At 47.9% G+C, this 23,754-nt stretch overlaps 1 protein-coding gene across 1 annotated transcript in view; it reads right to left on the bottom strand.

Annotated features, from left to right (window-relative positions):
• Positions 1 to 23,754, bottom strand: part of LOC135244419 (apoptosis-stimulating of p53 protein 2-like) — a 36,544-nt gene that overhangs the window by 3,344 nt on the left and 9,446 nt on the right. The window contains exons 2-14 of the mRNA XM_064316671.1: positions 20,470 to 20,617; positions 16,951 to 17,064; positions 13,228 to 13,304; positions 11,683 to 11,784; positions 9,079 to 9,259; positions 8,671 to 8,852; positions 8,043 to 8,207; positions 6,894 to 6,941; positions 6,132 to 6,336; positions 3,416 to 3,514; positions 3,016 to 3,146; positions 2,248 to 2,686; positions 180 to 1,021 (exon numbers count right to left, since the gene is read on the bottom strand). Of these exons, the coding sequence (XP_064172741.1) occupies positions 180 to 1,021; positions 2,248 to 2,686; positions 3,016 to 3,146; positions 3,416 to 3,514; positions 6,132 to 6,336; positions 6,894 to 6,941; positions 8,043 to 8,207; positions 8,671 to 8,852; positions 9,079 to 9,259; positions 11,683 to 11,784; positions 13,228 to 13,304; positions 16,951 to 17,064; positions 20,470 to 20,617 (2,733 nt within the window). The remainder of the gene's footprint in view (positions 1 to 179; positions 1,022 to 2,247; positions 2,687 to 3,015; positions 3,147 to 3,415; positions 3,515 to 6,131; positions 6,337 to 6,893; positions 6,942 to 8,042; positions 8,208 to 8,670; positions 8,853 to 9,078; positions 9,260 to 11,682; positions 11,785 to 13,227; positions 13,305 to 16,950; positions 17,065 to 20,469; positions 20,618 to 23,754) is intronic.

Here is a 23,754-nt window from a genome sequence, read left to right on the forward strand (position 1 = left end):
GGGGTGAGACGTGGATCAGCCAAAATGCTACCCGAATGTATGATCTGTCATCTGCTTCATTGTGGTTAACAGCAAGCCCTCATCTCAATAAACTTTACCATCTCATCTTATTACACAATATTAGCTCAGTTTCATGAGTTGATACAGGAAGAAAGACTTTCACTGGAAGTCCTACGCACCGGGGGTAGGGTGACCTGTCCCGTGACCTCAGGGGCCTTCATGCTGAGGGGGTCCTCCCCCAGGCTGTCCTGCTCCGCTCCGCTGGGGTACGGGGGTGGCGGGTAGGGGGGGAACTCCTCCAGGAAGGAGTCGGGTGCGGGTGATGAAAGGGAAGATTCTGGCTCCTCGTCCTCGTCAGACAGGGGCAAGGCCGGGGGCGGCGGGAAGCTGTTGGGGTCCCCGAGGGTGGGGGCGGGGTGTGAGGGTGGCGGAGGCGGGACAAAGTCCTCCAGGTCACTGTCTACGATGGGCTTGGGGGCCGGCGGCTCGGGGGCCGGCGGTTCGAGGGTGTCGCCCGTGGTGGGCGGGGCCTCCTGCGGGGGTTCGTGGGCTGGGGCTGCCTCTGGTGCCGCCTCTGGGGCCGCCTCTGGGGCCGGGGCCGGCTCGGCGATCTCCTCCTCCCCTCCGGGGGGGCTGGGCTGGTAGAAAGGGGTGGAGGTTGTGATGGTCTCCATGGCGGCCAGCGTGGCCTTCCGGTAGAGCATCTTCTGGATGTTGGGCCCTGCGGGGCCCTCGGGCTCGGTGATGGAGCTGCGCTTCTTCAGCGGCCGCGGCGCGTGGTACAGCTTCTTCCGCAGCGCCTCCAGGTCCACGTCGCTCTGGTTCCGGTACGGGTTCGAGATGAAGGGCAGCAGCTTGGTGGGGCTCAGGGGCCTGGGGGTACGCTCTGTCTCTGGGCCCTCTGTCGCAGGGGTGGGGGCCCCCTGATCAGCATCCGTATGGAGCCGCTCTGCGTACGGGTTCTCTGGGTACCCAACCTGGGACTGCTGAACCCCTCCTGGGACAACAGGCTTCCCATACACTAGAGAGAGAGGGAAAGGGAGAGACCAACAGAAAGAGAGAGGGGGGAAAGAGAGAGAATAGGGGAGAGGGAGAGAGAGGGGTAGGGAGAAGAAAAGAGAGGGAGAGGTCTGGATTATGGATGGGCAGTAATCACAAGTGCAATGTGAGCTCAGAGATCCTCACTCCTCTGACACAGCTGAGCCTCTGGCAGTGGTGCCTATCCCAGCATGCATTGGGACGAGAGGCAGGAATACACCCTGGACGATATGCCCAATCCATCAGAGGGCATATCATATGTGCATTTTGTACTGTACATCTCTGTTTCTCACACACACACACAGTACTGTACGCTGGCATGCTCACAGACTCCAGAGTTAGCGGTACAGCAGGGTAACAGATGGCTCGTGTCTACATGCCTGAACGCTCAGCGCTACATGTGTGATTGGAAAGAGTGCGGGCTGCCGTGTTGGGCCCCGTGACGTTCAGGTGCACCTGCTCCGCTCGGCTAGCTCCTGCTGCTGTACCCGGCTTCAAGAGCTCCTCCTTAACGCAGGCTCAACACGGACCATTCGTCCCGTCTGGAACACTCTGCTTACTTTTCGATTTTAATTATGCCGTAGTGTAAACCTGCCAACTTAACAGGCTGCACACTTGGAATGAGCGCATCGATCTTCTTGGGGGGAGGTGAGCGAGCACGAATCAGCCTTCACTGCAGTTTAGCCCAGTGCTTCCCAACCCATTTCCTGCTATGGCACAGCACACTTTTTAAAATGAAAAAAAATTCCACAACACGACACACCACTGTCCTATTAACCGCTAAAACGTTACAAAACGTCACGAACGATGTTCAGTTGTGGTGGAATTTGAAAGTCTTCCACAGCACACCTGCTGTGCAGTGGTTGAAAAACCCTGGTTTAGCCAACTGCAGGCCAGAGAAAAATATTATGTACACTTTAAAAAATAATAATTTATGTATTTAAAAAAATAATAGTAAATGGAAATCTTGTACTGAACATAGACTACAGTGTGCAGGTAGGACATCGTCCCTCCTTTCTGAAGAGCAATATTTAAATCTCTATATGTAATGACTTTAGTATTACTATCCTTATCATCCTTCGTGTCACAATAAAGAGAGGGATTTAAATGGGTGTTCTTAAAATGCATTATGAGGCACTGTAGTTTTGGTAAGCTGATTCGTTATTGGTGCTTTATGAGCGTGACATCGGCAGCGGGGGCGGGGCTTACCGCTAACGAAGGGGCTGGGTCTGCCCTGGGCCCGGCTCAGCGCTCCCTGCACGGTCTGGAAGACCTTCCCGGGCTGCTGGGTGTACATGGAGTAGATGGAGCTGGCTGCAGCCGTGGGGGGCTTGTGGAAGCCCTGGGGGCCGGCCTCTTTGGGCGGGGCTAGCTCCGGGGTAAAAGGTCGCACAGCCGCTGCCACCGGGGGCTCCTGCTTGGGGGGCAGGGGCAGGGTCTGGCTGTGGGACGGGTCCCCGGAGCCCCAGGAGGTCGGCCCAGGGGCCGAGTGCTGGCCCGGAGTTTTGGCCTTGCCGGGGAAGGTTCCGGCATTAACGGCCGGCTTCCCGTAGGTGGGCTGGGCTGGCGGGAGCCCGAGCGAGAGGTTCACCTGTTTGGGTTTGCTGGCTACTGGTGGGGGGACCTTGACCGACCCCATCCCAGAATTCTAGGGAAACAAAAAAATGTAAATTTAAATCCAGCAGGGAAAACCGCACACAAATATTAAAAACAGATTCTCCTGCACAAATTCTGAAACCCTTTAAATATCAAAGAGAAATAACGACTCCATATTTGTTACTCAGCAACCAGTTTCAGGATTGTTCACTTTTTGCTATTAAACAGATTAAAAACCTAATAAGATCTTAAAATGAACATGCAAAACAGTACTGATTTGGGGACTAGAATATCTTATCTTAGACGCTTGATGTTTCCAACCTATGCATATGGGGAGCTGTAATTATTGTGACGGCAGGCAGGGGGCGGTAGAGCGCTTACCTGAGCATCTCGCACCAGGTCCTCGCTGCTCTGGTTCTTGCGCAGGGAGGTGGTGGCCGGCTCTGTGGACTCGAACATGGAGACGGGGCGCGCCTTCTTGTCTCTGTCCCTCTTCAGGACCTCGGTGTCGTCTATAACCGGAAGAGACATGTCAGTGTCTGTGCAGGTGACACATCTGCTACGCCACATTGACAGGTAAACATATATATTTTTGCAGAGAGATTTAGAAATTGCACATAAGGCAACACAAACACAAACGCACACACACACACCAGTGAAAATCAAAGTCATAGACAAATCATTGAACTGAACTCATTGCTGGTTTTTAAGGTGAAAGAGGCTCCAAGGGTCAGAAGACCACTGAGTGCCACACTGCTGGAGAGGGTTTGGGGGGGGTTACCTTGCTCCATCACGTGGGTGCGGGAGGGGCCATGGGCACCGTTGGACTCTGGGACAGAGCTTCCCTGCTCTGACACCTTGGCTGAATGTAGGCGTGGCCCTGAGAATCGGGGGTGGGGGTGGGAGGGGGGGAGAGTGATCATTAGCCTCTGGTTGTTGATAATTGTTGCTAACCTCTTCTGATCAGTGCCCTATTTCAGGATTACTTATTTAGCTGGATAACTGCACTGAGTAAAACCCGGAACTCTCCCAAATCTTGACCATGGACTGAAGTAAGAAGAGCTGTTCCGGGTTGTACTCAGCGCAGTTATCCAGTTAACTCTGCAATCCTGCTACGTGAAATACCCCCCTGTTCTGAGTCAATATGCACCTGAAATCCTTTCACTCTTTAGATGCTGATACTATTTGGGAAGCAATTATACAGATCCATCAACATCTTCACTGAAGCGTCACACTTAAAAAAACATACACTCGCACGAAAGAAGAAGAATTTTGCCTGGAATGTTGAGGTGAAAATGGAAATTTCTTTAAAAAAACAAAAACAAATGAACACAGCGAAAATAAAGTGTTAGGCCTGCGTCTGTCAGAGCTGTGAACTGTCCAGCGAGTCATTTTTCTTGTGCTCAGGGCTGAGCTCACACACTCCAGATGTCTTCGATAAGCCCAACGCAATCAGCAAACTACACTCAGACAACTGCGATACGACTGCTGACACACCGGGTGTCGGGTTGCATTGTGTGCAGCACATTTTACATAAAACCCAAGATACGGGTGGCATTTATTTTATATGGGTGGTTATAGTAATTGGCGTAACCAGTTACACAATTACAGAGGTGGGTCATGCCAGAGGCGACTGTTCTGCTCTGTTCTGTTCCGACTGACCCGTTTATAGAATGAATGGAAATTAAATGGAAAGCCAAGGAAACGTTCTGGATAGTTCCTGTGCGATACGACTAACGCTGTGGTTATGAAGACAAAGCTTAAGTGTATGGCGATGTGGGAGTCTCTTCTCTGCTGTCCGATCCTCTCCATTCACGTGAAAACTACAAAAACGTTTGCACGCAAACTGCCAGGTCCTGAAGCTCTTTGACGATTGACCTGCTTGTGCACAGACCAAGGTCCAAAAGCAAAAGCGTGTGTACACACCCACACATGCGAACATGCACACGCACATACAAACACAAACACAAACACACATACACACACATGCAGCCCCTTGGAGAGAGCCTGTACCTCTGCGTCTCGTCCGTAGGTCCTTCAGTGGTTTCAGTAAAAACATCACTCCTCAAATATACACCTCTGACAAGAAGAGAAAAAAGCCCCTAATATTCCGCGAGCGAAGCGTAATCCACGAGCACGTCCCAATTCGGCCCGGCCCTCCATCAAACGCAGACGCAGGCAGGGCGTCCCAATTCCAGGCCGGAGCTCTTCCCGGTGGACCGCTGACGAGAACACGGTCAGAACGGGACCACACAGCCTGCCGCCCCCCCCGCCCCTCCGCTGCCCCCCCTCCTCCGCCTCCCCGTCATTCTTCCCCACTGGATATGGGCTCCTCATGCGGAAGCGATCGCCCAACGTCACGGCCGACCTGCAAAAACCTGTTACTGTAACTCCCACTCTTCCCTGCTCCGCCCACGGCCGGGGGGGGGGGTTCACGGGGATGCATGGCTGTGTGTCCAAGCTCCAGTGTGTGTGTATGTGTGGGGGGGGGGGGGCTGGTGGTCATTCATGTTTAAATATGATGAACACTTTCCTGTCTTCAGGGAGAGCTATTTAAAGAGGTCCACATGAGTCAGAGTGACTCATCCTTTGGAGAAAGAAAGGCCCCTAAATTAAATTTTTCCCCCCTTTTTCCTCTCACATGGCTGCTTTTCAATCACCGTAGACTACTGCTGGCCTTTTGATCATCGGTGCAAGCTGCTGTTTTAAAAGAGATCCTGCCAGCTCATCCAAGAAGCAATTACTTCAGCATCTCACCCTGAGTCAGTCCTTGCTGGTCTTCAGGTGAATCAGACCTTTTCTGGAAAGCCTGACACATAGAGCCAGCGTGTATAGAAGTTTAATGTCAACAGTGTGATATTGTGCTGCCAAGACTACTGTGTGCCTGGTCTGCACGGCAAAACAATACTCTCTAGTGGTTATAATGAGTCACTGCACCCTTCAGGTGTGACGGGGGGGGCTAGTGTGGGACTCTCTGCCAGAGCTGAGCGACAGCCCAAAGGCCCAGGATCAGCTGGGAGATGGATAAAGTGAGCAGAGAGAAGATGGCAGGAGGAAGCAATCACACAACACAAACACACATACATGCACACACACACACACACACACAGCTGAGAGACAACGCCGCAATACAGACGCATGCACAGACACACACAAGCATAAGCCTAAATATGTACAAACACACACACACACACACACACCTGACTTCTGACAAGGATGAAGACAGTACCCACCCACCATTACTGGTACATGAAAAAAAATTGGATTCTTACTGACAAATTAATTCCAGCAGAATACAGCAGAGAACACATTATCATATACAGGCTGCAAAAGCCTATTTAAGGACTGTGTGACATGGGGCAGAGCTATTTTTGATATCTATTTCTAACACCTTTTCCCCTCACCCTTCTGGGCCCTTGAAGTGCCCAGTGAAGACACACCAAATAGCTAGGCTAGCATCCACAGTTAGACAGACTGGGTGTAGGTGAGCAGCGTACCTGCGGGAGCTCTGCCCCTGGCCTGGGCTTTGAGGGGGCTGTCCTGGATGGGCAGGGTGGCCGTGCCGTCGGGGTAGGCGGGCTTTAGCAGGGCGTCGCCGGCGTTCGAGGAGCCGCGTGGCATGGTAGCGGACTGCCTGTAGGGGCCCACGGCCGCCACGCGGGCGGGGCCGATCTGCTGTGCTGGGTTTGCATCTGCAGGGAGCTGCACGCAAAAAACAGCGCAAACTAACCAATCGGGTCTGTGGATAACCGTTCGCCGTTAACACACAGGAGGCGATGCACATGGTGGCAAATGCCATTTTAATTACAACCATCATGTTTATATAATCAGTAGGACAACACTTAACGTTCTCTTCTAGCTGGAATTTAAAGTTATGAGATGATGGCAGGAAGCGTCAACTCCTGTGTGGCCATCCCACAAACCCTCATTCCCTTACACCGCCATTATATATACAGAAATCACTGCAGAGGTGCTGGAAAACTGACACTAGCAAGTTCTTCATAATGACATTTCATCTTTGGAAAAAGCTCATATTCAGCCATCACCCAGCTCTGGTATTCAACTTCAGGTCCTAAGCTGCTTAGCCTAAATATAGGCTGTTGAATTAATGTTCAAGAGGCTCTGACACTGACAAGGAAATAGTAATTTAAAACCTCAAAGTGAGCAAGAACTTTTATAAACAGGATCCATTCAATATTTCTCCCCTCAAAACATCCGAGAGACCGATACGAAGTGAGTGAGGTCATACGTAAGTGTACCTTTTGATGATCGCCTTTCGAAGTCTTCTCTCTAATGGGGACGCCATTCTAAAGTAGACAAAAAGGAAGAAATTAGCGGTGCCATTTACCAGAAATCTCCGTCAGACTCTTGACAAGACGCTGTCCTTCAAAAAAAAAAAGTAAGTCCCTCTCCAGTGTGGATGAAACATGTTAGCCGGGCAGCTTCAAGATGTTTTCTCCCAACGTCTCTGGCAGTGACTGCCGGTAAGACGTAATGTCCATTGTGCTCCGAGCGGTTGGACAGAGCCAGCCTCATTTAGATTCCAGACAGGGTGGCGGTAAATTACCTACTCACACTGGCCTATTGAAAGCACTTCTGTGGCTATGACAACATGGCTTTTTATTTAATTGCCAATATCGCTACGCTTCCACCGCCTGTCCGAGTATGGGAATATTAAAAGTAACGAGTACCCATTTTATTCGGAGTCAGAAGGTTCCACATAAACCCCGTACTGAAACCATTTTTTTGTTGAACGATGCTGGAGAAAAGATGTTTTAAAGACCAAATGATCATGCTATTGACCAAACGGTCATGCCGTTTGGATTGAAAACTCTTTGTGAAATATGGGTGTGAGGACAGCACCTCACTGGGCAGCGATTTACAGACAAGCTGCTTTGCAGGATGGGAAATGGGGAAAGATTGGACCTGTGGACCTTAAAAAGCCAACGAGTCAGATAAAAAAAATTATAAAAAACTGTCCAGAGCAAGGCTGGAGACCCCAGGGTTGAGTGCTGGCGATTCCAGTAGGGGGCGCTTTACTCACAGACAGTGAGAAATGTTGGCGGTTCCAGTAGCCGGAGCACGACTCAGGAAAAGTGAAAATGTTGCCGTTTCCAGCAGGGGGTGCTCTACTCCAGACAATGAGAATGCTGGTGGTTCCAGCAGGGGGAGCTCTACTCACAAACAGTGAGAATGTTGCTGGTTCCAGCAGGGGGCGCTCTACCCATAGACAGTGAGAATGTTGCCAGTTCCAGCATGGGAAGCTCTACTAGAACAGTGAGCATGCTGGCGGTTCCAGCAGGGGGCAGTCTATTCACTGACAGTGAAAATGCTGGCGGGTCCAGCAGGCGGAGCTCTACTGTGACAGCGAAGATGCTGGTGGTTCCAGCAGGGGGAGCTCTACTCACGGGCAGGTTCTCCTTCTGCTGCAGGGCGGCCTTCTTCTTCCACAGCCGGTCTCGCAGCTCGCCAACGCGCCGGTCCATAGCCGCCACCTCCTGGTTGCGCTTGTTCAGGCTCTCCCGCTGGTGCTGCAACTTGGCGTTCTGCTCCTGGTTCAGCCGGTTCCTCAGCTGCCCACAGACACAGCTCCATCAGTGCAAGCACTCGGATAACCAGGGCCCGTGCGTTTAAAGCCGGGGTGCACAACAACGGCTGATCCGTTTCAGGATTTTGTGCCAGCTTTCTGCTCTTAATTAGCCAAATCATATCTTGATCTGACATTTGTGACAGAACCAGCTACAGCCACAGACTGCAAGTGTATCCTAAATATTTTACTGTGCTCAAGTACCGGAGTGAAGCAGCACAGTACATGCTCGATTTTATTTATGTTTTGAACATTTAATTCACAGTATTTTCAATTAAAATATGTTCAAGTGCTTTAAATGATTTTTACTTTTTTGGAATTATAAGAAACCGCAGGCTTAATTAAAGCTGCATCCACGTGTGCAGTGAGAGCTCAACATGGCTGATTTGAAGTGTAGGAGGAGCGAGATGTGACTGAATCTGGCGGTAGATCAGGGCCGTCCACAATACCTGCAGCTCCTTGTACATGCGGTCCAGCTCTGCCGCCGAGCTCTGGTTGTCATGGAAGGCCTCCATCTTGCCGTTCTTCAGCATGTCCAGCTGGCGGCTCAGCTCCTCCACCTTGGTCACGGCCGCCACGAGCTCCCTCTGCTTCTGCTGAAACAGGCCGTTCATCTGCTCTAGCTCTTCCACTGAGAGAGAGGGAGAGAGGGAAAGATAGAGAGGGGGACAGAGAGAAGAAGAGAGAGAGGCAGAGTGAGGTCATGAGCAGTCTGGTCAGGCTCATGGTGCCTGTAAATATATGAGATGCCTTGTCAAGCTTGTGGTACCCATAAGCTAATGTGCTTAAACTGAAGAAAAGTAAAAACTTACATTTGTCAAGAAGTCAAAAATTAGTGACATGAGCGTTGTGCTCACCCAGTTTGCCGTTGCCGAGGCGTTTCTGCTCCACCTGGCCCTTGAGGGCCCGGACCTTCTTCAGCCGGGCCTCCTGACTCTCTGCATTCTCCCTCAGCCTCCGCAGCTTCTCTTGCTCCGAGGCCTGCTGCTGCTGCTGCTGCCGCTGGTCCTGCTGCTTCAGATAGTGCAGCCGCTGCTCCTGCGGGTCAGCCAACACACACAGCGGCCATCAGGGAACAAACCCAACACACTGCACCCATTTGGGAACAACCCAATACAAACAGTACGCATCAGGGAACCAACCCAACACACTGCACCCACCCGGGAACAACCCAACACACACAGCGCCCATCAGGGAACCAACCCAACACCCACAGAGCCCATCAGGGAACCAATCCAACACATACAGCGCCCATCAGTGCCCTGGCACCTCTGTACAATTTTCTCGTGAACATCAAGACATTTTATCGTGGCCCCCTTCAGTTGACCAACACATCACAGCAAAGGCAGAAATCTCTGCTTGGCTGCAAATCTAAAGACTGAGAGTTCTGCTTTTCTTTCACATTTCCCCGTTAGTGTTTTTTTATGATGTGTACGTGCAGATGGCAGCAGCGTGGAGCAGCGGGGATCGTTCGCACACCTTGCAGGCACGTGGTGGAACAGACTGATCTCTGCTGCTGATTCATGAGAGACCCCAGCATCTAATTTGAATTTGGCTGACTGGACCACACAACTGAAGTTTTGTTTTTGTGAGGTTTTTTTCTCTCTGGCTTATGCCAGCCTTTATTGGGGTTAGGAGTCTTAAGCCGCCTTTCCACCAAAATTACCCGGAACTTTCAGTCCCAGGAACTACTTTACCAGGAACTAAAAGGTTCCTTCAGCCAATGGTTGTCTGCGTTTCCACCGGGGTCTAAAGTACCGCGAAGATTAGGCAAATTAGCCCACTGACGTTGTCGTCGGTCCATCTGTCATATGATTTCTTCTGTAACCCTAATACTAATACTACCACCGAAGTAGCCTACATTATTTTCTAATAACCGGGACAGCCCGGAGGGGTTTATTCCACTTATATACAACGGGTTACCAACAATGACTATATATGGTTACTTTTGTATTTATTGATTTTCATATATCCTCTCAAACACATTCATAGCAGAAAACATGCACACGTTGTAAACAATTTGCTGTTTTATTACTTTCTCGTCGTCAATTCCACATAGGCTAATCGCAAAATGACAAGAATAAAACGAAAACTCGGACTTGCGTGAAAATGTAAATTAGTAGTGGTACAGCCACCGTTTGCTTTCCTTCGAAGTTACTGCTAGCCGAGCAGGGAAGTGTGCCCTCCAGATGCGAACCATGCACCATAAATGAGTCCATAGTCTTCCTGGTCTTTTCGTGGAATTGAAAAATGGCAGTTAAATTGAGTAAAATTACGGCAGTCTGAAAAAGCTAAAGGGAAGATTACTAGAATTAACCTGTTATTTTACCCGGATAAAAAGTGCGGAAGGTGATTTCCAGTTTGCTTGTACTGTATCACCAATGTTAATTATGCAGAACTACCGCATACCTCACATAACTGTATCAAACGTTTTGAGTCAATTACAACGGGCTAACAAAGAAAATCCGGAAAAAAATATTCAGCAACCGAATTAATCCGTTTGAATGTTTTGGTAGCCTACGTAATATGCTGTCCCAGCACGAATGCTTAGCATTTTATAAAACGAATACTAAACCAAGAAAAGAACAGAAGAGCACACGTTATAATTCCAAGACGTTGACAGGCTATAACCAAAAGTAGGCTACTGCGCCGCATAACATACAAGTTTGATTTGAAGTTATTATGAAAATAAATTGGTTTGCCGCTGCATATTTTCAAACATGGCGGGTAATGGCGGAAAATAAATACAACACAAATGCTACGAGTACTCGACCAATCAGAAATGTTCAGCGCTGCAAGCTCCACCCAAAAGGTTCCTGTACTTTCGGAAAGTACTACCCCCCGAGCAGGAACGTTTTGGGGGGTAAAACAAAGCCCCCAGAACTAAATTTAGACCCTAGTTCCTGCGGTGGAAACGCACTGAGTTCCTCAAAAGGTTCCTAGTTCCGGGGTATAGTTCCTGCGGTGGAAACGCGGCTTTAGAGCTTAGCCAGCAAGATAAAGCAGCTCCCAGCACTGCAGGGACCCCCACTGGGCCATTCCCGTTCATAGACCTGAGGCAGAATTCTTCACACCCCCACTAACAATCGATCCCTGGCATCTAAAAGGCGCTGGTCCCGTTGCTTCATCTGCACAACAGAAAGGCTGAGGTTGCTGAAGCTGAACACACTTCACCTGAACACACACTCTGCTCATCCCTCTGAATGGCTCCTCCCAGTAAGGACGCTACTGGTCACCCTCCTCTAAGAAGGCTACTGGTCACCCTCCAGTAAGTTGTCTACTGGTCATCCCCAGTAAGGACGCTACTGGTCACCCTCCAGTAAGAAGTCTACTGATCATCCTCCAGTAAGGAGGCTACTGCCCACCCTCCAATAAGGAGTCTACTGGTCACCCCCCAGTAAGGAAACTGCTGGTTACCCCCCAGTAGCTATTTACCCCCCAAAACCCTTCACTCTCCCCACCTTGGAGGCCAGGAGCTGCTGTTGGGCGTCGATCTGCTGCTGCTGCCTGGAGGCCATCTCCTGCAGCTCCGTCAGGGTCATGTCCATACGAGGGGGCCCCACCTGCACAGGAAATGCAACACTTCACTTCCTGTCCCCACTCACCCATGCCCGGGTCAGAAATACGTTAAGCCTTCTGAGCCTTGTGAAATTCCAACAGATTATGGAGAATTTTTAAATAAAATATTTTTTTTTCAAACTTTCTGAACAAAAGTTTTGGTTCGTACGATCAACAATTGTTTTCAGAATATTTTGTGCTTTTGGTGCCAGTTGATTTGAAGATACTGAGGATTTTCAACAAAACATTTTACAAAAGAAAACCTGGAATCAGAAAGAGTAATTCTTTGAATATTGGAGATAATGCATGCTTCCTTTTAAATCGACACTAATCTGCAGGAATTGTACCAATGTCTAAAGGGTAAAATAAAGAAAAGAAAAAAGCATCCAATTCTGGTCTGTCGCCACAGCAACTACAGCCCCAGGATCCCACGGCTCCCCGCATGCTCGTGTTTTGAAGACCATGTGAAGCGTGCGAGTAAACGCTCCCCCTGTGGTGCGAGCGAGTTCTCTCCCACGGTAGCGTGAACCACGCGGTCGTCCGCACCGGGTCCGTTTACAGAACGCCACTTTGGCTGACTCATGAGGCTCGGTGCGGTCGGACCGGTTTCATTCCTCGGGTGCTTTGTGTGGCACAGCCCTCGCTTTTAAAAAGCAACACCCGCTCTGTCAGCTGTTAGATATGCTGCAATAACTGGGGCTTCTGGTTTTCAGGTTCTGCAAGGTGTCTCTCCGGAACAAAACTCACCACTAAACCATGACTTAAAAAAAAAAAAAACTTCCGGTAGGCAGCCTGGAAATAATTACAGTGGAACCTCAAATGCATTGGAGATGGAATAATGATAATAATAATAATAACCCTAACAACAACAACAACAACAACAACCACTATACACACCTTCAAAAATTACTCAATTTTATAAAAAAATTTCTTTTTACGTTCATTCAAAAATTGGAGACTAATTCAAACTAAGCAAAAGTAGTTTATTAAATTCAGTTACTAATAAAAACCTCTTTAAAACTTGCTGAAAGTTATCTTCATTGTGAATGTAGGTGAATCAGTTTACAAGATACTGAAGGAGCAGTTTTACTAGAAGATTATACTTGCAGATTTTCAACCATGGCGTACCGACTAGACTTATATATGGCCATTCTTTCAAGTAAAAGTATAACATCCTGCAAGTCTCACCTGTATAACTGCTTAATATGACCACTACAAATCTGAAACTCAGTGATGTCAAATCAAAATACACCCATTATAAAATGCTTAGTCCTTTATTAATTCCAATTGTTGCCTTATTACTGTGGGCTCATTTTTTTAAAAAGGCTTCTGTCGTTTTGTTGATGTAATCGTTTGTATTCTACATGCGGTTTGATGCTCTGCTCGATTGACTCTGAGGTTAGGACGTGTTCTATAGAGAGAGAGAATACTGCAAGTCCTGTGCTCACCCCGTTCTCCATGCGTCTGTCTGTGGGACCCTTCACCCCGTTCCGCTTGGCCATGTGCTCTGGACCTCTGGATCCACCTGTGGAAGACCATCAGCACACCCCTTTTAAAGATGCTTCAGTGCTGCTGGGCGGCTCTTCCTGTTAAGGCACTGTTCTGTCATTGGGGTCTCAAAACTCCAGTCCTGGAGAGTCACAGACTCTACAGGTTTTTGTCATTTTCTTTCAAGTCAGCAGTTCATTTAGGCCTGGTAAGCAAGATGTTGCAGACTCTTTAGCCTATCAGTGACTTAAATATTAAGCATTTAAATGCAGGGACACACAAAACCAGCAGACACAGCAGCCCCCCAGGATGCGAGTTTGAGATCTCTGCTCCAGTGCAATGAGGCAAGCACTAACCCAGCGCAGTTTGAATGGCTTCCTATTACATTTCCTGTGAACACAGCCGCAAAACACACAATGGGAGTGAGCCACAATGGATCCTGGTGTCTGCCAAGGTCGAGGCAACAGCCCAGGCTTTGTCTGTGGAGTCCAAGGCCAAATATTTCCAGAGATAACCAACCACATTACATCACTTGCTGGTTGTTTGATGTGATCAGTGATGGCAGCCAGCTGCGCTCCCTCTTGATGGAAAGCCGACGGAAAGCTCTCAAACCCCACCCGCAACTTTTACATTTGAAGCATTTAGCCGACGCTCTCATTCAGAGTGACTAACAACGAGTGCGCAAAGAAAAGACCTAGATTCATAAACCAGCAACATTCCGAGTGGCAGTTACTGAGAGTGCAATGGCTGGGCCACAATGCACTAAAGATGGGAATCCTCCGTGACTAGAATTAACCTGAATAAGGGAAGGTAGAGGGAGATTTTTTTACTGGGATAGAAAGGAGAAGATGTGGAAGAGGGGAATGGAGTGGAATGGAATCAGGATGGAGAAGGGGGGGGGGGCACGCTGGCTTTGGCCACGCAATGTTCGGGTTGAGCTCATGCAGGATAGTGAGGCCAAATGGCTTTGGCCACGCAATGTTCGGGTTGAGCTCATGCAGGATAGTGAGGCCAAATAAAAGGACTAATCACTTCAGCTTAAGCCGCGTTTTACTGACGTTGCCGTCGGTCCATCTGTCATATGATTTCTTCTGTAACCCCATACTACCACCGAAGTAGCCTACATTATTTTCTAATAACCGGGACAGCCCGGAGGGGTTTATTCCACTTGTATACAACGGGTTACCAACAATGACTATATATGGTTACTTTTGTATTTATTGATTTTCATATATCCTCTCAAACACATTCATTAACAGCAGAAAACATGCACACGTTGTAAATAATTTGCTGTTTTATTACTTTCTCGTCGTCAATTCCATATAGGCTAATCGCAAAATGACAAGAATAGAACGAAAACTCGGACTTGCGTGAAAATGTAAATTAGTGGTACAGCCACCGTTTGCTTTCCTTCGAAGTTACTGCTAGCCGAGCAGCAAAGTGTGCCCTCCAGATGCGAACCATGCACCATAAATGAGTCCATAGTCTTCCTGGTCTTTTCGTGGAATTGAAAAATGGCAGTAAAATTGAGTAAAATTACGGCAGTCTGAAAAAGCTAAAAGGAAGATTACTAGAATTAACCTGTTATTTTACCCGGATAAAAAGTGCGGAAGGTGATTTCCAGTTTGCTTGTACTGTATCACCAATGTTAATTATGCAGAACTACCGCATACCTCACATAACTGTACCAAACGTTTTGAGTCAATTACAACGGCTAACAAAGAAAATCCGGAAGAAAATATTCAGCAACCGAATTAATCCGTTTGAATGTTTTGGTAGCCTACGTAATATGCTGTCCCAGCACGAATGCTTAGCATTTTATAAAACGAATACTAAACCAAGAAAAGAACAGAAGAGCACACGTTATAATTCCAAGACGTTGACAGGCTATAACCAAAAGTAGGCTACTGCGCCGCATAACATACAAGTTTGATTTGAAGTTATTATGAAAATAAATTGGTTTGCCGCTGCATATTTTCAAACATGGCGGGTAATGGCGGAAAATAAATACAACACAAATGCTACGAATACTCGACCAATCAGAAATGTTCAGCGCTGCAAGCTCCACCCAAAAGGTTCCTGTACTTTCGGAAAGTACTACCCCCCGAGCAGGAACGTTTTGGTGGGTAAAACAAAGCCCCCAGAACTAAATTTAGACCCTAGTTCCTGCGGTGGAAACGCACTGAGTTCCTCAAAAGGTTCCTAGTTCCGGGGTATAGTTCCTGCGGTGGAAACGCGGCTTTAGTTCCAGCTTCATAACAGGGAAATGGGTTTTATAGTACAAGAGCAATCAAGGAAGCTGTAAACTTGGGCTGCATCCTGTGAGGCACTCTGGTCTGGTGTTTCAGCTGCAACTTAGGCCAGCCGTCCAATATTTAACAGGTATGCCAGAGAATAGGAAAACATAACTGCGTTACGCTAATGGACTCATAAGCAGGTTTACACAGACAGGATTAGACCTTGAATAGAAATAAAAATAAAACAAATGTCAAAATAAATTATGGCATCCCAGGCACAACTTTTTAATGGAGAGGTAAAAATAACTAAACAGCTCTGGTGTGGAAAAACATTTCCCCATTAGGCCAGGCAGTTTTATATCATCTTAATTAAATCTGCGCTCAATTCTGAGGCAAACAAAGCAGTAGAAAATCTCTAGACAGCAGAATTGCAACATTGTAGATTTTTTCCCCAAGCTGCACAAATGCTTTGGACTTGACAATATGAGCTCGATTAGTAATGCTGACTATGAATATGAACCTTTAAAATATTTCTGCACAAATACAGATCTGTATTAAGTGCTGACTACTTTTTTAAAGGGTGTTTTTAAGGGACGGTTTCTCACACTTGGACATAAGACGTCTGTTATACGGGAGTGGTGCTCTGCGGTGGTGGCTGCAGGACGTTTGTGCACTGCGCGGGCACGCTAGAGGTCTGCACAAGCAGCGGGGTGGGGGGGGGGTGGGGGCGGCCTGGCAGAACGCGTGTCCTCGCTGTGCCAGTTACAGGCGGGCACTGCCATCTGTGACCCGCCGTGAACCAGCTATTCTGACAGGGCACGGGCTCAGGGCTCACGTTAGGGAGCTACAGTATCTCACGCTCGCAGAGACCGTCACGCGCATACCGTTGCCTCTACAGATATGAGGACGCCTCATTCCCCCTTCAGGGCAATCCGTGTCTCAGCGTGCCGACACAACACAAATACCCCAGGAGACATAAAGGAGTCTGGGCCATATTATAAGCAAAAAAATATATATACTGCATAATAAAAAAAAAAAAATCTGTTTTCAGATAAATGAGGCCAAATGTAAAAAGATCTCTTTCATCACATTTGAGAATTCTTTAAAACAAGGTCAACCATTGTAATTTAAAATTTTATGTCATGAAGGTCTGTATGTCTTATGGTAGGGTGGGGTAACCAAATGGTTGAGGACCTGCATTTACATTTACACTGATATATTTAGCTGAAGCTTTTAACTTGCATCAACAATTAGGCCTTTATGCAGAGCAACGTACACATTTTTACATACATTTTCAGATTCATTTATACAGGCAGATTACTTAGTGGAGCAATTCAGATTAAGTACCATTGCTCTGTGTGCTACACTTGAAGCAGGAACCTCTAATTTACTACCTGGGGGATTCTGGGAAATGGAGTTTACTGTAAGCGTGGCTGTGCTGCTCACCTGAGTCACGGCCGGGCGGGCGCTCGTGCCGCAGGAAGAAGTGCACCTCGACCCTCTGCTGGCCCCAGCGCTGCAGAATGTCCAGCATCCTCTCCCCCTCCCCGACCACCCGCTCTGCAGGGCACACAGCACACACACTTTAGTACACATGTGCATACTCACAGACTTTAATACACACGGCACGCACACACTTTAATAAACACAGCATGCACAAACTTTAATACACACAGCACACACACATTTTAATACACATAGCACAGACACACTTTAATATGCACACGCGCACACACTTTAATACACACACGCACATGCGCACATACAGGACTGCTGATCGCTCCAGCACGCACACACACACACTCACACTCACCCACAGACGCACGCACACTCACACACACACACACACTCACCGTTAAACAGGGCTGCAAATCAGTCCACCACAGACACACATTGTTAAGAAACTTCATCCAAAAACAAATGAAAAGAAATTATTTTTAATGTGCTTCTGCAGATGACAATACACCCACAGTGCTATGTGCATAATAACCTGCTCAGTAAGGTAGCACACCCAAGATTTAACTGCTCCTGACGGTAGGTTACCATAATAAGATAGATTTAATACGTACAGTTTAATATGAAAAGTATACATTAGATTACCTAAGCTACTTATTATTCATTTTACAATGTATAAACAAATCCTCTATATATGTTCAATTTGCCATGTCAATGATGATCCTATATTTTAGATTATCTTGAAAGATCATGTACACAACCATTTCTTTGCTTCAAGCTCCCTTAGTTCATTGCAAGATAATGGGTTGTCAGAGATCTTGGTGAAACGCTCGACAGGAATTGCATTACAATGCTACATCGTGAGGCCAAGCTTCGCCTTGCAACCAATCAATCAATCCCACAGGCGTGTGGGCTGTCAATCAATCAATTCCACAGACTGTTACGCAGGGCCATGTGACCAATTAGTCAGTCCCATGTGACCAATCAGGCAAATCAATCCATCAATCCTTTTTTTTTTTTTTTGCAAAGCATCATTGTGCTCCAGTCATTCCTTGTAACTTAAGTACTTTTCAGGCTGTTAGGTTAAGAACAACACGACTCGAGTAGGGTATAGATTTGGATTGCAGGTGACAGGTGGTGACCCAAAGACTAAAAGGGCTCGATTTAAAGAGCATAAGTTTGTGCTTCCCGCATGATCCGTGGGGAAGGTCATTCTGGTGCACTCTGGCACGGCGTATGAGCGATCCGCTCCAATTCCACGGCAACGCACCTCTGCATTCTGCTTACATAACTACATAAGGGATAAAGGGCTTAGAGCCGGGGTCACCTTGAGGGCTCACGCTGAATATGCAGCAGGACTGCGTTTCCCTTCTCTGTACGTTTGACTTTGACAGCAGGCGAAACTACAAACCGACAAAACAAAAAGAAAAAAGGAGGAGAGAATGAGGATGAGAAATTTCAAAGAAAAACACAGCTTGCAGCGGCCAATCTGGAGCGATCAGTCAGAGCCCGAGAAACTGCTCAGACTCGTCCTGTCCACATTCTTCGAGGATGCCTTTCTCAGGGCATCCGTTTTCTGTTTGTTTTGCAAGGTGACGCCACGGAGGAATGCTCTCGCTGATTAGCCGACCGCCGAAACGATCTCTCCCGAGTTTCGACTGGAGCTCGAGCGGTTTTGTTGCATTTTAAAGTCGTCCATTGTCTGCGAGACACGTGGTGTTTTTAATGACGTGAGGCTTTTTAATGTAAACGTAGCACATACTGCGCCAAAGTTCAAGGAAGTTAGCAGGGAAGCAGCAGCAAAAGTGGTCATCGTGAAGTGTCATCCGAGTCGGTTCTAGGCATAGGCCACATGGGAGATCGCCTCGGGTCCCGTCTGTCTGCAGGGACCCTATCTGTCAGTATGGGCCCCACCCGGTCCGCAATCGCAAAAACATCCCCCCTGAAAAAGGGGTCTCCAAAGAAATCTTTGCCTAACAGTTTTGAGCCGGCCAGTCGACCCTGAGAGCCATAAAAGGCTCAGCACCAGCAGCTGAAGTTTGAGGGCCCCTGCCTCGGTACTTGAGGGGTAACCGTGGCAACCATCCAGCGCTGCACACTCCAGGTACTGAAGTGCAGAGAACAGGTCTGAGAGTTTTTTTTGGGGGGGAAATCTGCAGTCCAGGAGAGCGCGAGAAAATGAGAGAGAAAGCGCTGAACTGAATCAGCGCGGAGACACTCACAGCGGACGTCGTCGCCTCTGAATGGGGCGGGCCCAGAACCGACCGACGGTCGGAAGCCATTCCACAGAGACCCCTTTCAAACCTGCGCTATCCAATTACACGCAGACAAAGAGAGGGCCCAACCCACGGAGGGGGCGGGGATGGTGAGATCCCCCTTCTCCCCAGACTGAAACAAAGCTCAAGGAACACCTCAACTTAAGCAGCACCACAATTGCCTGTGCGACGCTACTAAAACAGCTTTCCTCTTTTGCTCTCCGTCAGACTAAGGGCCTGAATCACTAGGACCTTGAGCACATGCAAAAGCTTAACATGATCAATTTGGTCATGGCATTTGTTTTGCACCAATCGGTGGTTGTGTTATTAGTTTTGCGTGTGCCAAAAGGTTTTGCGCCTGCGGACGGGCTTGGTAAATCAGCCCGTCGTTTCCTCACCAACTTTGTGACAGAGAAATATAATACTTGTGCTACTGGTGGTGTGTCCTAGCAAATACTCTGGATTGGCAGACTGACTGACTGACCGTTTTCATTGCAATGTACACGTTGATCAAATTAGTGGCAGACGACGGTAATGAGACACAGATCCCAGGCACGGCTTAGCAGGCAAAATACCTGCACTTTATTTTCTAGAGTAGACTGCACAGCTCGTGTCTTTTTTATGTTACTTTTTTTTAAATTTTGTACATTTCCCTCCATTTTTTTATTATGATGTGTAGTAAGGCCTATGTGATTTTTCCATTTCATGTGCCAAAAAAAGTTCAACATTAAATGTTTTACCTCTAAATCAGGAATTTATGGCAGCATCTGGGTCTGGCCCACATCCTGCTCGCCTGGGGCAGGTAGCCCAGAAACTAGTACTGCAGACCTACTGATCACAACTAGGTCAAATACGCGTTTGAAATGCAGCGCTTTGACTCTCTTTAGATACTGGCAAAAATGTAAAACGTTCCAGCAGGTCTCTGAATTTAACCAAACATATAAGCAAATTTTTTTTTAATGATGCAATCATGTGCAAGAACTATGATTTGTTCTGAATATAGGTCAAAACATGTTTCTTTTAAAACTGTCAGCAACAAAGGGAATTTTACTGGTGTTGAAGGCGGTCCAAAGTATTTAAAAATAAAGCACTGGCTCAAAAGATGCCTGAAACACACCAGTTCCACCCCAACAATTCACCCTATACACCCCCAAAAACACACTGGATCTGCCACCAAAAAAACTCACCATTCCACCCCAAAAACTCAACCATGATCCAGCCGAAAAACTCATCCCATTTGCCCCCGAAAACTCACCCGAGCCCCGCCACTGCTCGGCCAGGTAGCAGTCGCTCTCCCCCGGTTCCTTGCACAGATCCACCACGTCCCGACAGAGGGTGTCCGGGGTGACGGGCACCTCAGTAAAATGCTGGTCATTGTTACTGAGGTACACGGTCAGGAACATCTGTCACAGGTGCAGAAAAAAAGGGACGTAAGAACGTTACATCATATAAACAGCATGTGGGAATTTACAGAACTGGGCATGGATTCATAAAACAATTCAATACCAAGATGTTCAGTATTATAGCCATATGACATTTTTGTCAAAATGATTAACATAAATAATGCTCTTTGTGGTGTCTTTTCGAAGTAACGCCTGAAATAATGTTTTTGAATGGGTTAAAGGTTAAACGCAATACAAAACAAAGCTATGGGAATGAGTGTGGATATTTTAACCTGTTGGAAGATACCAAAACCATTGGACATGACCCACTTATGTATACTATATAAGAGGCAGTGAGTCTTGCGGCTGTCCGAGGGTCCTGCTACAGACAGAGAGACCGCCACATGCCAACATCCCGCTGCTCTGACACCTGCCAACCCACCCAACCTGGCAACAACACACCTGAACTGCCACTGCCTTTACACAGCCCAGGCCCTAGAGACTCGGTGTCTGCTGGAGACATTCCTCCTTTCCAGGGGGATTTGGGAACGAGTGCACAGGTGATTGGCTGTCTCACAGCCAATCGGGTGGCTGAAACACAGCTCCGTTTTAGAGGAAGTAATTTAGAGGAAATTAACTCTGCACTGCCAAGAGTGAAGCAGAAGTGTGCAAGGACACACAGGGCCAAGCCTCACAAATGAATACCTTTTTGTGAAAAGTTAATCTCTCATCATCAGCTTCCCAAAAGATGGTCTGGACTTTCCACATTATGTAATATCCAGGAATATCTGAATTGATAAAATCTGCTGACACACTACTGTTAGTACTGTTGTGCCCCAGGTCAACGCCAAATATCAGCCATGAAGTAAAGGCAGGGTTGAAAAAAAAAAAAAAAGAAACCTGGGTCACAGTCTGCAACTAGTGTCTCCCCACAACACAATTCAGTGCAGCTTTTCAAACAGTTGTGCCGTAGGAGTTCAACAAGCTTTCTGTCATCTGCCAAATATGCCTCTCTGCTTTGTCTGCACTCTGGCTTCTACGGGAAACTGGCAGGAGTCTGCCTTTAGGCCCGAACAGGGCAGCTCTCTTTCAGACGAGCTGCACAGCAGGCAGAGTGTGTGTGTGTGTGTGTGTGTGTGCGTGTGACTGTAAGCCTGGTCCTCCTGACCCCTGCCATTGACATGGACATGCCCCCCCCCCACACACTTCCCTTCCCCCCATTATTTTACATCACATTGTCCACCTGCTCAGGCTCATAGTACCAGAGTGAGCCACATAAAAAAACTTAACAGCTTCACAACTGTTCTGAGCCAGAACATAACTCAGTTTGGATGCATTTACTTAATTCCACAAAAAAATAAAAAAATAAAAAGGTAATAAAAGATTCAGTTGAATTCAAACAGCTTCCAGTATATTCAAAGCTACACCCACCTTCAAAAAGGCCTTATGTTCATTTTTCAGAGAGGGGGAGAGGGAGGAAAAGCTTCACAAATGGAAACTTTACAAGAATGAATGGGCAAGAAGTCTTCAATTAATCAACCTGGCAGCCTCAGGATGACAGGGATGTTTGAGAATGGCGACCGCAGAGACTCTTTGTGACTGTATGTATACAGTGGAGGCGGGAGCACAGCAGGAGAGATCACTGCTACAGTTACAGTTTAACAGAAGGGTCTCGGGAGTAGGCCATTCAATGCAGACCCAGTGTGAATAACACTGACCCTCCCACTGACCGGAATTAACAAAAAAACCCCGGGGCCAGTGGGCCACACCCTCTACGGTATGACTAACGTCACCCTATTCAAATCCAAGGGCCCCTCCCCCCGCGGGTGTCTAGTTTTGTGATTTGCGATTAGTGGGTGGGGCTAATGTTTTGATTGAATCTCAGCATGGGGTTTTAAACCGGAGGAAGAGGTGGGGCTGGGGGGCAGAAATCATTTGAGGGAACTCATTTGAAACCAATTCAGCCTTTTCCAAAGGAAGATTATCTGCCGGCTTCAGTCAGGCCAGCTTCCTCGTTTGCATTTTGCGGCGTGAAAGCCGTAAAACCGAACGGCGCGGTGAGTCAGCAGAAGGGACTCCGGCGAACGCAGGCGATGCCCCGGCGGCTCCAGCCTTCACCCGGCGACGCCTGGAAACCCGCGCTGCCAGCGGGGCCCGGCCCTTCCGGTACAGGGCTGCACCCGCCGCCCGGCTCTTCCAGTACAGGGCTGCACCCGCTGCTGAAAGCAGCAGCACGGATAAACCTGTCCTCCTCAGCACAGCACACTCAGTCTGAAGCCAGGAGAAAAGTAACCGCGTTTTCCCTCCTCTTTTTGATTTCTCTACACCGCCAATTTTTTCCTCTTAGTTTCCTGGTTGGTTTGTTTCCTGCAGCGTTTGATCTGCACTTCACAGTAGGGGATGTAGCAACAGAATCGCATGTTTATATAAACATTTTCACAAAGCTACAATTTAAGGGCGAAACGGTGCTTATTGCACTTTTGTTAGTTCGTTTTTAATGTTTATAAAAGTTTACGGCTGAATAAGATGCTGATTTTTGAACGACTCGCTCCCCGTCTCTTTCCTCCGAGGAGCCTGTAGCCCCTAAAGGAGCGAGGGGGGTGGGGGTGGGGGGGTCTTTGGGTAAAGAGGGAACGGGACCCATCAAAGCACGCTGCAAAAACAGCTTGCCCATCCCCATTCCATAGTTTTGGCTATGGAATTACTGGAGCCCATGTGCAAACCTTCTGACTCACAGACAATGTGAGGGAGGAAACATGTTTGCAGACGAGCGGTTGAGAAAAGGTAGCCGTTAAGTTATTTTCGGCCGTGACGAAAATGCTGCTCCCGGCGATCAACGGCTCGCCCGGCGATCAGGTGTTTGAGCAGCTCCAGGTTTTTAAAATAAGCAGGTATGCAGCAGCTCATTTTGCTCCTCCCTGGGATACAGTCTCCCTCCTGAGGTTTACTAAAAGGCAACTAAAGAATAAAGCCACAGTCGAGCAGCACCAAAGCACCAATAAGCTGTCAGCAGGACACACATATTTCCTGCCACCGAAACAAGATGCAGCCACAACCAGGACTGAGACGCCAAACCAGGAGTCCTGAGAGAACAGAGAATAATGCTGTCTAATGCTGACTAATGCACTAGAGATACCCAGAGCCACTTTGCACAGCTC

Source organism: Anguilla rostrata, chromosome 18 (genome assembly GCF_018555375.3).
Source record: "Anguilla rostrata isolate EN2019 chromosome 18, ASM1855537v3, whole genome shotgun sequence".
In the NCBI taxonomy this organism is placed as follows: Eukaryota; Metazoa; Chordata; class Actinopteri; order Anguilliformes; family Anguillidae; genus Anguilla; species Anguilla rostrata.